The 17,024-nt window shown below is 45.1% G+C and overlaps 1 protein-coding gene across 1 annotated transcript in view; it reads right to left on the minus strand.

The window, feature by feature from the left end:
* Positions 1 to 987: 987 nt before the first annotated feature.
* The window catches only part of LOC126474356 (bile salt export pump-like), a 179,905-nt gene continuing 163,868 nt past the window's right edge, over positions 988 to 17,024 (minus strand). The window contains exons 9-10 of the mRNA XM_050101823.1: positions 13,759 to 13,920; positions 988 to 1,215 (exon numbers count right to left, since the gene is read on the minus strand). Of these exons, the coding sequence (XP_049957780.1) occupies positions 988 to 1,215; positions 13,759 to 13,920 (390 nt within the window). The remainder of the gene's footprint in view (positions 1,216 to 13,758; positions 13,921 to 17,024) is intronic.

Consider the following 17,024-nt stretch of genomic DNA (forward strand, 5'->3'; position numbering starts at 1 on the left):
AGTACCTGGTTGTTAAAATTACGAACAACTTCAGCTGGAAAGACCACATAGATAATATCGTGGGGAAGGCGAGCCAAAGGTTGCGTTTCATTGGCAGGACACTTAGAAGGTGCAACAAGTCCACTAACGAGACAGCTTACACTACACTCGTTCGTCCTCTGTTAGAATACTGCTGCGCGGTGTGGGGTCCGTACCAGGTGGGATTGACGGAGGACATCGAAAGGGTGCAAACAAGGGCAGCTCGTTTTGTATTATCACGTAATAGGGGAGAGAGTGTGGCAGATATGATACGCGAGTTGGGATGGAAGTCATTAAAGCAAAGACGTTTTTCGTCGCGGTGAGATCTATTTACGAAATTTCAGTCACCAACTTTCTCTTCCGAATGCGAAAATATTTTGTTGAGCCCAACCTACATAGGTAGGAATGATCATCAAAATAAAATAAGAGAAATCAGAGCTCGAACAGAAAGGTTTAGGTGTTCGTTTTTCCCGCGAGCTGTTCGGGAGTGGAATGGTAGAGAGATAGTATGATTGCGGTTCGATGAACCCTCTGCCAAGCACTTAAATGTGAATTGCAGAGTAATCATGTAGATGTAGATGTAGATGACTTCCTGGTACCAGTTCTACGTCACCTACACAGCTTTATTGCGTTCTTTTGAGGTGGTGACTAATATTTTCCACAGTGAACTTAATAACTATCCGCCATTGGCCAGTTATGAATAGAACGATCCCTAAACCAGTAACGCTACCTGCTTTCGGCTGATGGTGAACAACACTGTTGGCTGATTATGAGCAGAATTATTAGTTTTGGATAGTCTACACAGCAATGTGGAGTACACACTCAGAGTATGGGATCTTGATGCTGAGATATTTTATGCTTGATGATGGAGAATTTATCTTCCGTAACTGGTAACATACTGTAGCAAGGAATGAATTTTGTTTTCTCTCAGAGATATATGACTGAGTTAACACTAGTTTGGTGACTCTATCAACAAATAGCTTGTGTACTCACAGCCTCTGCCTTGTTGAGTTCCTCGAGCTCGTCGAAGGGTCTCCTGGAGACAGTTTTGGACAGGTAGAGCAGTGCGTAGATGAGTAGCGGAGCCAGTCCCAAGGTGAGTGCCCCCAGCTGCCAGCTGTAGTACAGCGACAGCAGCGCGCTGGCCCACACCACGCTGCACAGCTGCACCACCAGCGCCAGCTGCTCTCCTGAAGCCTGCAGTGAAAGTGCAGCTCGGATATTACCAACAGTCTATGTAGACAGAGCCCCAGCTGCCAGTTGTAGTATACTGCTATTCCCCTCACCTGTACCTCAAACAGGCCATCCTCTGTCCTATGGCGTACAAGGGTGCTCACAGTTTAGACGTCGCCAACAGTTTGTGTTGATGACTCCCAGTTGCATTTCAGTGACAATAGTGTGCCCTTTTTGACATTGCGAAATTTTAGTGTCGTCTCGAAGTGTTAGTGAAAGATGGATGTCTACGTTTCTACTCATCACATATGAAGTGACATTATTACGATCGTCTTAGTTGTGATATCTGCAGTGATGCATATGACGTGATGTGTACTGATGTAGGTATAAAGGATTAACCTGAAGTGTACAAACAAAATTTCGGAGGCTTTCAGGGACATATTCTGAGTGTTCCAGTAGAAGGCACTTGTGGCTTCTATTGAGCCACTATAGAGTAATAATGTAGCTGTGATTTTTTGCGTTTGTTATCCCAACTGTTTTTTCTCTGTGAAAACAGCTTCACAACATTGAATACAAAACGCAGTGTGACACACCAATCCTTAGACAAAGGAAAATATACTATGATGTGGGTGTTATCACTGCATGAACTGGTCAGCGCGGCATCATATTGCACTTCCACTGCATTTGTCTAAACCATACATGAAGAGCAGATAAGCCATCTCGTCATCAGTAATCCAACCCGCGATACTGTGATTCACTGTCAGTGTACCACTAACACTACCAGAGAAACAAATCCGAGACAGAGCCGAGAAGTACTGCATGCATGCTTGAAGTACACTACTGGCCATTAAAATTGCTACACCACGATGACGTGCTACAGACGGGAAATTTAACCGACGGGAAGAAGATGCTGCGATACGCTAATGATTAGCTTTTCAGAGCATTCACACAAGGTTGGCGCCGGTGGCGCCACCTGCAACGTGCCGACATAAGGAAAGTTTCCAACCGATTTCTCATACACAAACAGCAGTTGACCGGCGATGCCTGGTTAAACGTTGTTGTGTTGCCTCGTGTAAGGAGGAGAAATGCGCACCATCACGTTTCCGACTTTGATAAAGGTCGGATTGTAGCCTATCGCGATTGCGGTTTATCGCATCGCGACATTGCTGCTCGCGTTGGTCGAGATCCAATGACTGTTAGCAGAATATGGAATCGGTGGGTTCAGGAGGGTAATACGGAACGCCGTGCTGGATTCCAACGGTCTCGTATCACTAGCAGTCGAGATGACAGGCATCCTATCCGTATGGCTGTAACGGATCGTGCAGCCACGTCTCGATCCCTGAGTCAACAGATGGGGACGTTTGCAAGACAACAACCATCTGCACGAACAGTTCGACGACGTTTGCAGCAGCATGGACTATCAGCTCGGAGACCATGGCTGCGGTTATCCTTGACGCTGCATCACAGGCAGGAGCGCTTGCGGTTGTGTACTCAACGACGAACCTGGGTGCAGGAAGGCAAAACGTCATTTTTTACGATGAATCCAGGTTCTGTTTACAGCATCATGATGATCGCATCCGTGTTTGGCGACATCGCAGTGAACGTACATTGGAAGCGTGTATTCGTCATCGCCATACTGGCATATCACCCGGCGTGATGGTATGGGATGCCATTGGTTACACGTATCGGTCGCCTCTTGTTCCCATTGACGGCACTTCGAACAGTGGACCTTTAAATTTCAGATGTGTTACGACCCGTGGCTCTACCATTCATTCGATACCTACGAAACCCTACATTTCAGCAGGATAATGCACGATCGCATGATGCAGGTCCTGTACGGGCCTTTCTGGATACAGAAAATGTTCGACTGCTGCCCTGGCCAGCACATTCTCCAGATCTCTCACCAATTGAAAACGTCTGGTCAATGGCGGCCGAGCAACTGGCTCGTCACAATACGCCACTCACTACTCTTGATGAACTGTGGTATCGTGTTGAAGCTGCATGGGCAGCTGTACCTGTACACGCCATCCAAGCTCTGTTTGACTCAATGCCCATGCATATCAAGGCCGTTATTACGGCCAGAGGTGGTTGTTCTGGGTACTGATTTCTCAGGATCTATGCACCCAAATTGGGTGAAAATGTAATCACATGTCAGTTCTAGTATAATATATTTGTCCAATGAATACCCGTTTATCATCTGAATTTCTTCTTGGTGTAGCAATTTTAATGGCCAGTAGTGTAGAAGAGTATATCAGGCATTGCTGTTGTCAGAAGCAAGCACCATTAGTGAAGAGAACAAGTTTGTTTCCAACCAAGCCACACGGCGCATACCGTCGACATTTCCACTGTAGTGCAGATATGTTCAGTGCAATCCAGGTATCAAGAGAAAAGAAGTCAAACGAAATGCAATTACACTGGAATAAGCCATCGGAGGCCACTGTTCCCTCACACCAAAATAATATATTACTCCGAATCAAAGTGAGACACAACGCACTTCTGTTTAACCTACTAGTTGCATCTGTATATTCTAATAATCATTTGAGTACTGTATGGTTCATAATTACTTTAATATGACATCCTTATAAATAATATCGGAAATAAGCTATTCTGAGTGTTAAGATCAGCGTTTTTATCTCAGTTCCTGCCCCGCTAAGCAGTCTGGATACATATGCTATTGGGTGCTCTTGTCAATCTATTTGCAGACTCAAAACCCGACCTAAGGGAAAACTGCTGTAGTCACAAGACAATATGGACTGTTTCTGCTAGTCTGGAGAGGCAAGAACTGGACTAGACGTTAACAAATCTGTTAGTTTTAGAAAATAGAAAATATCCTCATAAATGCAAAAAACCGAACGAGGTGGCGCGGGGCTTAGGTCACTGGACTCGAATTGGGGAGGATAATGTTTCTAACCCATGTCTGGCCATACTGATTTTGGTTTTCTGTGATTTTCCTAAATCGCTCTAGGAAAATGCTGGAATAGCTCCTTTGATAGGATTTCCTTTCCTATACTTGAAACAGTCCAAACTTGTGCCTCATTTCTATGGTCATCAGTGCCCTAGAACTTAGAACTATTTAAACGTAACTAACCTAAGGACATCACACAATACCCAGTCATCACGAGGCAGAGAAGTTCCCTGACCCCGCCGGGAATCGAACCCGGGAACCCGGGCGCGGGAAGCGAGAACGCTACCGCACGACCACGAGCTTTTCTTTTAAAATATTATGGGACTTAACTACTAAGGTCATCAGTCCCTAAGCTTACCCACTACTTAACCTAAATTATCCTAAGGACAAACACACACACACCCATGCCCGAGGGAGGACTCGAACCTCCGCCGGGACCAGCCTCACAGTCCATGACTGCAGCGCCTGAGACCGCGCGGCTAATCACGTGCAACTGTGCTCCATTTCTAACGACCTCGCTGTCGATGGGACATTAAACCCTAATCTTCCTTTTTGCTTCATATTCAGAAAATGTCCCTGAACAACCTCCAAAATTTTGTAAGTACTATTCGGCTTCTACCTGTTTAAGACGACTGGTAGGGTGTCTGCACGGGTTCGGCTAACAACTGCAATGGAAACAGAACCGATTTGTCAGAATTATAGAAGGGTATGACCAGTTCTTTCTGGACCATGGTCAAGTTCTTTTTGTAGCGTACTGATCGTATTCGCCCAAAAAGTACGCCAGAGTGGAAGTGACTTGCAACAGAGCCAGATGCAGGTAGGCAAGAGTGTTACGTGTTGCGAAGTAAAACGTGGCTGACAGGCATTGCTAAACAGATCTAGCTGCTTGTGGTACAGCAGTAGCTGACGCTGCAGTATGGCCGGCCGATGTGGCCGAGCACTTAAGTCCGGAACCGCGCGACCGCTACAGTCGCAGGTTCGAATCCTGCCTCGAGCGTGGATGTGTATGATGTCCATAGGTTAGTTAGGTTTAAGTAGTTCTAAGTTCTAGGGGACTGATGACCTCAGATGTTAAGTCCCATAGTGCTCAGAGCCATTTGAACCATTTCTGAGCTGCAGTGTGCTAGTGGAAGGACGAAGTCTTTCCCCACTTGCCACCATGGAAGTGGTTTGAGTATGTCCGTTAGCCCTAAATGTACATAGTCTGAAGCGTATAAGTACTCAGCCATTGTGTACTAAAATATTCATGTCTCAGTATCACAGCCTAACCATGAGCCTGAGACATACGGAGCAACATCTTGGAACGCAGTGCAGGGTCTGCTGTTCGAGCACAGCAGCCTACTCTGAGTCATGGAAGCAGCCGCCGCCAGAACAGAGAGATGGCCACTCGCTGGAGGGAGGTCACAGCCACCCCCTCGGTGTCGCCAGCTGCGCTGCCACACTGTCAACATGGTTGCAGCCAGAGACGTCGTCGCTGGCAGCAGCATTCGAGTGACGTCTCTGAGCTGTCAGCAATGCCAGACGTCTTTTATTTTGCTTGAGAGGCAACTGGACAACTGCACCAATCCGTTCCGTATGTACTACGGCCGAGGACTAGAAAAAGAATTTAATTAAACAAATCTACTGTCGTCCTGGCATCTCATTTCATTCTCCATGGGTGACAATCAAAGGATCAACATTATGAATGTGTACGAGGCTGAGTCAAATGAAAACCTTAAATTTGTAATAACAAATCAAAATTTCGCGCAGTTATCCTGTAAGTTGGTAAGCTTGCTACAAACAGCGTGCAGAATGGCCAGTAGGTGGCAGCATAGTGCAGATGCACACATACCGTCGCAGTATCAGTATAAAGATGGCCGCCCCACTTGCGACTTGCACCAGCGAAGAACAGAGTTCTGTTATTCGGTTTTTGCGTAGTGTAGGTGTGAAAGCTATTGAAATTCATCGACGAATGAAGGTTCAGTACGGTGATGCATGTTCGTCACAGCAGCAAGCCTACGAATGGAGTAGGAAGTTCGCAAATGGTGTGACTTCAGTGGAAGATGCTCCTCGTCCACCGCCGAGTGACACTGAATGACATTGCAGCATGTTTACACATTACTCATGAGTCAGCACACCATATTGTGTATGATGTGCTCCAGTTTCACAAAGTGTCCGCAAGATGGGTGCCGCAGCAGCTGACTTCTGAAATGAAAGAACGACGTGTTGATGCTTGTGAAGAACTTCTTTGGCTCTTTGAACGAGAAGGTGCAAGAATCGTTACTGGGGACGAAACCTGGGTTCACTTCCATCATCCGGAAACGAAGAGAGGGAGCAAGGAATGGCGCCATTCCTCATCACCAAAACTAAAGAAGTTTCGAACAGAACCATCAGCAGGGAAGGTTATGCTGACTCTCTTTTGGGACGAAAAAGGCGTCATTTTGGAGCATTACATGCCTAGAGGGACCACTGACACCAGTGCATCATAGACAGATCTCCTAAAAAATCATCTCCGGCCTGAAATCAAATCAAAGCGACGTGGATTGCTGTTTGCAACATGACAGTGCAAGGCCCCACACTGCCTGTACAACAGTTGCAACAATCACAGACCTGCATTTTGAGTGTCTTCCTCATCCATCATACTCACCAGACCTTGCCTTGCCCCAAGTTATTTCCATATGTTTGGACCACTCAAAGACGCTATGGGAGGAAAGACGTTCCGTTCTTGTGAAGAGGTACGCCACGCAGTACATGAGTGGTTGTGCGGACTACAAAAGGATTTTTTTCCTAAAGGAATTTATGCACTTTGTAAGCGCTGGAGGACTTGCATTGAGCGTGCGGGAGTAATGTTGAAAAATGATACAGCTTTGTATCACTTCTGCACAATAAATAGTATGTAAAAAAATATTTAAGGTTTTCATTTGACTCACCTTCGTAAGTTTGTGATATATTAGTGTGCCTCTTCAATGAAATAAAAGCGTGATTAGACTGATTTTACTGCAGTAAATAACAGTTGTGAAAATTGTGAGTTTCACAAGCCATTTTCAGATAATTATTGCACATGGAACCAGAAATTTCCACCAGAGTTATTCACAGTGGCGACGTCCATCGAATCACACAGTACTTTTCCCGAAGCTGATAACCTCGGCGTTGAGCGCTCATAAACTTCTTTTGCCACAGAGGCGCAATACTTAAGAAACTTGTTGCTATTATTGTCTAACATTGCAGCATTTGTAGATTTAGAAAACACTTTTGACAGTGTTGACTGGAATTCAGTATTTGAAATTCTGGAGTTATTAGAGCTGCAATACAAGGAGCAAAAGTTTATCTACAACTTGCCCAGGAAGCAGAACTTAATTCTAGAAGTCTTAAGTAATGAAATAGAGGCAGTAGTTGAGAATGGAATCAGACACATTTGTAGTCTACCTCCATGTTATTCAGCTGTACAATGAAGAAGCAGTAAAGGAACGTAATTAGAAATTTGAGAAGGGAATTTAAGTTCAGGGATAAGAATTAAAACCGTCAAGGTTTTCTGACGACATGGTAATTGTGTCAGATGCTGGAAAGGACTTGGAAAAACATTTGAACGGATTGGATAGTGTCTTGAAAAGAGATTATATGGCAAACATAAATAAAAGTAAAACAAGGGTAATGGGTGGGGGGGGGGGGGGTTCTCATATTAAGTCAGACAGTGTTATGGAATTAGATTAGGAAACGACAGTATCAAAGTAATAGTCGAATTTTAATATTTGGACAGCAAAATGACTGATAACGGGTCGGCCGGTGTGGCCGAGCGATTCTGGGTGCTTCAGTCTGGAAACGCGTGTCGTAGGTTCGAATCCTGTCTCGGGCGTGGATGTGTGTGATGTCCTTAGGTTAGTTAGGTTTGGTTAGTTTTAAGTTCTAGGCGACTGATGACCTTAGAATTTAAGTCGCATAGTGCTCAGAGCCATTTGAACTGATAACGGAAATAGTAAGGAGAATATACAGGGTCATTCAAGAAGGAGGAACAGATTTCAGACATTTCTTACTTCAGTAGTAAGGAGAATATACAGGGTTATTCAAGAAGGAGGAACAGATTTCAGACATTTATTACTTCCAAACTAAAAATGATATAAACACAATTCCAACGTTCCTGGAAAGAGAAAAATTCATATTTTTATGCATTCAGTGTCTTACACGACAAATATTAAAGGGGTGGCTCATTTCCTGCTACACACGAAGTAGCTGGTCTCTCGTTATCAAATTCACAGCTTCAACAATGCGATGTCGCAGACTTTCAAGAGTGTGAGGCATAATGGGGATAAATACGCGGTCTTTTATGTAACCTCACAGATGTAAGTCACAAGGTGCGAGGTCTGGGACGTTGGATTGGAAGAGGAGGAGCAGAAGACGACCTTGTGAATTTGAACAGAAGATGACCTTCATTGCCGGTGGCCCCCCAAGTCTCCATACCTCACACCTTGTGACTTTTATCTGTGGCGTTACGTAAAAGAGCACATTTTTATCCCCCCCCCCCCCCCCCCCCCCCCCTCCATGCCCGACACTGTTGAAAGTCTGCGAAACCGCATTGTTGAAGCTGTGAAATCGACAACGGGAGACCACCTGCTTCACGTGTGGCTGGCAAGGAACCACCGTTTTGATATTTGTCGTGTAACAAATGGTGCTCACATTGAATGCATAAAAGTTTGAATTTTTCTCTTTCCAGGAACGCTGGAATTGTGTCTCTATCTTTTGTGGTTTGGAAGCAATAAATGTTTGAAATATGTTCCTTCTTTTTGAACAGCCATGTACAACGTAGACTGGGAACAGCAAGAAAACTTTCCCGAAAAAGAGAAATATGTTAACACCGAGTATAAATTTAAATGTCAGAAAGATTTTCCTAAAAGTAATATTTGATGTGCAGGTTTATATAGAATGGAAATGGGGACTATAAACAGTGCCGGCAAAAAGAGTTCAGAAGCTACAGAATTGTGGTGCTACAGAACTATATTGAAGATTAGATAGATACAGCGAGTAAATAACAAGAAGGTACTGAATTCAACTAGGGAGGATGGTTCATTGTTGTCGGTGGAGGGAAAAAAACAGCGAGGTCATCGGCCCAATTGAATTAATGAAGGATGAGGAAGGATTCGACCATGTCCTTTCAAAGGAACGATCCCGGCATTTTCCTGAAGCGATTTAACAAAATCGCGGAAAACCTAAATCGGGATGGCTGGATGCGAATTTGAGCTGTCCTCTTCCCGAATGCGAATCCCGTGTAAATGTGGAGGGGAAACCTTTATAAAATGAAAACGAGGTTAATAGAATACATTCTTGGGAATAAAGGCACAGCTGATTTGGTAGTGAGAGGAAGAGTGGGAGATGGAAACTGTAACAAGGAGACCAAATCTTGGCTGCGGTAAGCAGGTTGAAATTTATACAGGGTGGTCCATTGATAGAGACCGGGCCAAATATCTCACGACATATGCATCAAACGAAATAACTACAAAGAACAAAGCTCGTCTAGCTTGAAGGGGGGAAACCAGATGGCGCTATGGTTGGCCCGCTAGATGGCGCTGCCATGGGTCAAACGGATATCAACTGCGTTTTTAAAAATAAGAACCCCCATTTTATAACATATTCGTGTAGTACGTAAAGAAATATGAATGTTTTAGTTGGACCACATTTTTCTCTTTGTGATAGATGGCGCTCTAATAGTGACAAACGTATAAGTACGTGGTATCACGTAACATTCCGTCAGTGCGGATGGTATTTGCTTCGTGATACATTACCCGTGTTAAAACGGACCGTTTACCAATTGCGGAAAAGGTCGATATCATGTTGATGTATGACTATTGTGATCAAAATGCCCAACGGGCGTGTGCTATATATGCTGCTCGGTATCCTGGACGACATCATCCAAGTGTCCGGACCGTTCGCCGGATAGTAAACCTGCATAATATGCACTATTGGACAAAGGAAAATCCACGATGGCTGCGACAAGTAGAACATCAGCGACCTTGACTAGTTAATGTATGGTGCGGCATTATGGGAGGAAGGATAATTGGCCCCCATTTTATTGATGACAATCTAAATGGTGCAATGTATGCTGATTTCCTACGTAATGTTCTACCTATGTTACTACAAGATGTTTCACTGCATGACAGAATGGCGATGTACTTCCAACAGTCCGCACCTCGTGGTCGTGCGGTAGCGTTCTCGCTTCCCACGCCCGCGTTCCCGGGTTCGATTCCCGGCGGGGTCAGGGATTTTCTCTGCCTCGTGATGACTGGGTGTTGTGTGCTGTCCTTAGGTTAGTTAGGTTTAAGTAGTTCTAAGTTCTAGGGGACTGATGACCATAGATGTTAAGTCCCATAGTGCTCAGAGCCATTTGAACCATTTTTACTTCCAACATGATGGATATCAGGCACATAGCTCGCGTGCGGTTGAAGCGGTATTGAATAGCATATTTCATGACAGGTGGATTGGTCGTCGAAGCACCATACCATGTCCCGCACGTTCAGCGGATCTGTCGTCCCCGAATTTCTTTCTGTGGTGAATGTTGAAGGATATTTGCTATTGTGATCCACCGACAACGCCTGACAACATGCGTCAGCGCATTGTCAATGCATGTGCGAACATTACAGAAGGCGAACTACTCGCTATTGAGAGGAATGTCGTTACACGTATTGCCAAATGCATTGAGGTTGACGGACATCATTTTGAGCATTTATTGCATTAATGTGGTATTTATAGGCAATCACGCTGTAACAGCATGCGTTCTCAGAAATGATAAGTTCACAAAGGTACATGTATCACATTGGAACAACCGAAATAAAATGTTCAAACGTACCTACGTTCTGTGTTTTAATTTAAAAAACCTACCTGTTACCAACTGTTCGTCTAAAATTGTGAGCCATATGTTTGTGACTATTACAGCGCCATCTACCATAAAGCGAAAAAAGTGGTACAACTAAAACATTCATATTTCTTTATGTACTACACGAATATGTAATAAAAATGCGAGTTCCTATTTTAAAAAACGCAGTTGACATCCGTTTGACGTATGGCAGCGCCATCTGTCGGGCCAACCATAGCGCCATCTGGTTTCCCCCTCCAAGCTAGACAAGCTTCGTTCTTTGTAGTTAGACGCTTATTTCGTGGGATATTTGGGCCGGTCACGATCAATGGACCACCCTGATAGTTAACCAGACCATATTAGAGGTATGGGCAATAGCAGTCATGCAGAGACGTAACGACTTGAACAAGATAGGCTAGCGTGGAGAGCTGCATCAAACCAGTCTTCGGACTCCTCACAATAATAACAACAGCAACAACATCAATAACAAGCTGTATATTGTCTGAAGTGAACGTATTGATGCCAGCTCATGTTGGAGTGGAAGAGTTGAGTATACAGATAAACCAGTAGCATCTAGACTTCATGGAATCCAACTGTTTGGCGAAGTGTTCTGTGTGTGGGACACTGGAGTATACAAATGTCTTTTGTACTCAAGCTTACGGTTGTGCACCGGCAGACGAAATTAGAATTTCTCTGCAGCAACTCAGTTGGCTTGCTCTTGCCTATCGAAACGTAACCTTCTCCTCTGTACTGTGTTTTCTGCCACATAATATGAACAGACATCGGCGAATGCGACAATAAACTGATGAAAACGGAAACTCTGCAACCACTGGTAGGAAAACACGAGACAGTATTATGATTTGTATAATACACTACTGGCCATTAAAATTGCTGCACCGAGAAGAAATGCAGATGATAAAGTGACATGTGATTACATTTTCACGCAATTTGGGTGCATACATCCCGAGAAATCAGTACCCAGAACAACCACCTCTGGACGTAATAACGGCCTTGAAACGCCTGGGCATTGAGTTAAACAGAGCTTGGATGGCGTGTACAGGTACAGCTGTCCATGCAGGTTCAACACGATACCACAGTTCATCAAGAGTAGTGACTGGCATATTGTGACACCATTGACCAGATGTTTTCAGTTGGTGAGAGATCTGGAGAATGTACTGGCCAGGGCAGCAGTCGAACATTTTCTGTATCCAGAAAGGACCGTACAGGACCTGCAACATGCGGTCGTGCATTATCCTGCTGAATAGTAGGGTTTCGCAGGGATCGAATGAAGGGTAGAGCCACGGGTTGTAACACATCTGAAATCTAACGTCCACTGGTCAAAGTGCCGTCAATGCGAACAAGAGGTGACCGAGACGTGTAACCAATGGCACCCCATACCATCACGCCGGGTGATACGTCAGTATGGCGATGACGAATATGCGCTTCCAATGTGCGTTCACCGCGATGTCGCCAAACAAAGATGCGACCATCATGATGCTGTAAACAGAACCTGGATTCATCCGAAAAAATGACGTTTTGCCATTCGTTCACCCAGGTTCGTCGTTGAGTACACCATCGCAGGCGCTCCTGTCTGTGATGCAGCGTCAAGGGTACCCGCAGCCACGGTCTCCGAGCTGATAGTCCATGCTGCTGCTAACGTCGTCGAACTGTTCGTGCAGATGGTTGTTGTCTTGACTCAGTGATCGAGACGTGGCTGCACGATCCGTTACACCCATGCGGATAAGATGACTGTCATCTCGACTGCTTATGATATGAGGCCGTTGGGATCCAGCACGGCGTTCCGTATTACCCTCGTGAACCCACCGATTCCATATTCTGCTAACAGTCATTGGATCTCTACCAACGCGTGCAGCAATGTCGCTATACGATAAACCGCAATCGCGACAGGCTGCAATCCGACCTTTATCAAAGTCGGAAACGTGATGGTACGCATTTCTCCTCGTTACACGAGGCATCACAACAACGTTTCACCAGGAATCGCCGGTCAACTGCTGTTTGTGTATGAGAGACCGGTTGGAAACTTTCCTCATGTCAGTACGTTGCAGGTGTCGCCACCGGCGCCAATCTTGTGTGAATGCTCTGAAAAGCTAATCATTTGCATATCACAGCATCTTCATCCTGGGGGTTAAATTTCACATCTGTAGCACGCCATCCACTTGGTGTAGCAATTTTAATAGCCAGTAATGTAATTCCTTGGTATTCCTTAAGTTCATTATACACATGGAGCCGACCGCGGTGGTCTAGCGGTTCAGGCGCTCCGTCCGGAACCGTGGGAGTGCTACGGTCGCAGGTTCGAATCCTGCCTCGGGCATGGATGTGTGTGATGTCCTTAGGTTAGTTAGGTTAAGTAGTTCTAAGTTATAGGGGACTGATGACCACAGATGTTAAGTCCCATAGTGCTCAGAGCCACACACATGGAAATCACTCTTGATCAATTCGGTTACAAATCCATCACCAGACATCGCTATCACTGTTACATGTTGATTGTTTACCTTGGTGGGAATCTTATGAAAGATTATGTGCTATTGCGCCTTGACACTTGGCTAGAGCCGGCCGGGTTGGCCGAGCGGTTCTAGGCGCTGCAGTCTGGAACCGCGCAACCGCTATGGTCGCATGTTCGATTCCTGCGCCTCGGGCACGGATTTTTGTGATGTCCTTAGATTAGTTAGGTTTAAGTAGTTCTAAGTCTAGGGGACTGATGACATCAGAAGTTAAGTCCCATAGTGCTCAGAGCCATTTGAACCATTTGAACTCGGCTAGAAGTGGCTGTGAATGGCCCTCAAAAACAAGTGTAGGCCACATGTAACACAAAGGAGCTCACCTTCTGGACGTTGGCAGCGTCAACCCTGAGCATGTGCAGCAGGCTGTCGATGTCGTTCTCCTCTTTCTCGAACCACGTCAGCTCCTGGTGCAGCATCGCGTCGAACAGACTCTGGCGCAACCTCTTGGTCAGCCGTGAACCAGCTGCCGCCATTGTGTAGCCCTGCACGGGCCGCGAGGGCGGTGTTGTAATGAAACTTATGTATTATCTTCTTCGTCGGCAGTTGAAAAATCTATTTGAGTTTCGACATTTTCGTTATACATCAAAAAATGATACGCTCGAACTGAAACATATTTCTAAATTAGAAAAAAAATTATAGTGCGTTGTTTCTCAACATTCTCAATAAAACATTTAGCTAGGATCAAATGATTTACATCACAATGTGGTTACAGAAATTTTATCTCCAAGTGATCCTTCTGTTGCTTCTTTCATAAAGCTAAATGACTCGATGTAGATTGATTAGCAGGTAGGATCTGTCTGATTTAAGTCAAGTCAGTATTTTTATTATTATAAATGTAAATGTAGTTTCGTCAAAAAAGTGTTCGTGCCTGATACTATTTCACTATACGCAATGATAGTCACGTGCAGACGTAATACACTGACGTGCAAAACTTAAGGACGAAAGCAACTTTCGTACCATGTGTCACTCCCAAGTAACATAGCTCAATGAAACTTGCACCAAACAGAAAAAACTGCTATAGTATAGTACAAAGGGTAACTGAAAGAAATGCGCAACGAACCAAACAGAAACGACACTTCTATTCAAAGACAACAATTACAATCGAGTCAACATGATTTGTGACTCACAAAAAGCGGCACATTAATATGATACGTGATCACCACGGACGGCAGTGCATGCACTGCAACGTGCTCCCAGGCTGGCCACAAGGTTGGTAAGCAGTTCTTGTGGTGGGGCGTTCCATTCTCCACCACCGCGATTGGCAACTGTTGAAAGGTCGTTGGTGCAACACGTCTCCCCAATGCATCCCAAACGTGCTCAATGGGATTTAAGTTGGTGGAACGGGCAGGCATACGCAAAATATGTCAGGAGGTTGATACATTTCTTTCCAAAATTAGCAATTATATCAAGAGCAAAAGTAGCTGAACTTAATTTTTTGAGAAGCTCAGTAGGATGCTTCTTCGAATTCAAGTTTTCATCAACGTGTACACCCAAAAATTTGTAGGTTTCTACCCTATTTACTGACTTCTGCTCGCGTGCTACACCAGTTGTTGGTATGACTCTATTTGTTGTACAGAACTGAAAATAGCGTGTTCCTTTTTCAAAATTTAGGCAAAGTCCATTTTCAGAGAACTACTTACTAATTCTTTGGAAAGTATTATTTACCAACTCTTCTGTTGCTTTCTCTTAATGGGATTTATTACACTGAAGAGCCAAAGAAACTGGCACATATGTGTAATATCGCGTAGGGCCCTCACGAGCATGCAGATGTGCCACAACACGACGTGGTATGGGTTCGAGTAATGTCTGAAGAAGTGCTGCAGGAACTGACGACATGAATCCTACAGGGCTGTCGATGAATCCTGAAGAGTACAAGGCGGTGGAGATCTCTTCCGAACAGCATGTTGCAAGACATCCCAGATAAGCTCAATACGAGGTGCATTCAAGTTCTAAGACCTCCGATTTTTTTTCTAATTAACTACTCACCCGAAATCGATGAAACTGGCGTTACTTCTCGACGCAATTGCCCTGCAGACGTACACATTTTTCACAAAGCTGACGCCATGATTCCATGGCAGCGGCGAAGGCTTCTTTAGGAGTCTCTTTTGACCACTGGAAAATCGCTGAGGCAATAGCAGCATGGCTGGTGAATGTGCGGCCATAGAGAGTGTCTTTCATCGTTCGAAAAAGCCAAAAGTCACTAGGAGCCAGGTCAAGTGAGTAGGGAGCATGAGGAATCACTTCAAAGTTGTTATCACGAAGAAACTGTTGCGTAACGTTAGCTCGATGTGCGGGTGCGTTGTCTTGGTGAAACAGCACACGCGCAGCCCTTCCCGGACGTTTTTGTTGCAGTGCAGGAAGGAATTTGTTCTTCAAAACATTTTCATAGGATGCACCTGTTACCGTAGTGCCCTCTGGAACGCAATGGGTGAGGATTACGCCCTCGCTGTCCCAGAACATGGACAGCATCATTTTTTCAGCACTGGCAGTTACCCGAAAGTTTTTTGGTGGCGGTGAATCTGTGTGCTTCCATTGAGCTGACTGGCGCTTTGTTTCTGGACTGAAAAATGGCATCCACGTCTTATCCATTGTCACAACCGACGAAAAGAAAGTCCCATTCATGCTGTCGTTGCACGTCAACATTGCTTGGCAACATGCCACACGGGCAGCCGTGTGGTCGTCCGTCAGCATTCGTGGCACCCACCTGGATAACACTTTTCGCATTTTCAGGTCGTCATACAGGATTGTGTGCACAGAACCCACAGAAATGCCAACTCTGGAGGCGATCTGTTCAACAGTCATTCGGCGATCCCCCAAAACAATTCTCTCCACTTTCTCGATCATGTCGTCAGACCGGCTTGTGCGAGCCCGAGGTTGTTCTGGTTTGTTGTCACACGATGTTCTGCCTTCATTAAACTGTCGCACCCACGAACGCACTTTCGACACATCCATAACTCCATCACCACATGTCTCCTTCAACTGTCGATGAATTTCAATTGGTTTCACACCACGCAAATTCAGAAAACGAATGATTGCACGCTGTTCAAGTAAGGGAAACATCGCCATTTTAAGTATTTAAAACAGTTCTCATTCTCGCCGCTGGCGGTAAAATTCCATCTGCCGTACAGTGCTGCCATCTCTGGGACGTATTGACAATGAACGCGGCCTCATTTTAAAACAATGCACATGTTTCTATCTCTTTCCAGTCCGGAGAAAAAAAATCGGAGGCCTTAGAACTTGAATGCACCTTGTAATGATCAAGTCTGGGAATTTGGATGAACAGCGGAAGTGTTTAAACTCAGAAGAGTGTTCCTGGAGTCACTCTGTAGCAGTTATGAACGTGTGAAGCGTCGCATTGTCCTGCTGGAATTGCCTAAGTCCCTCGGAATGCACAATGGACATGAATGGATGCAGGTGATCAGACAGGATGCTTACGTACGTGTCACTTGTCAGAGTCATACCTATGCGTCTCAGGGGTACCATATCACTCCAACTGTACGCGCCACACAGCATTACAGAGCCTCCAACAGCTTGAACAGTCCCCTGCTGACATGCAGGGTCCATGATCTCACGATGTTGTCTCCAT

Source organism: Schistocerca serialis, chromosome 4 (assembly GCF_023864345.2).
Source record: "Schistocerca serialis cubense isolate TAMUIC-IGC-003099 chromosome 4, iqSchSeri2.2, whole genome shotgun sequence".
In the NCBI taxonomy this organism is placed as follows: domain Eukaryota; kingdom Metazoa; phylum Arthropoda; class Insecta; order Orthoptera; family Acrididae; genus Schistocerca; species Schistocerca serialis.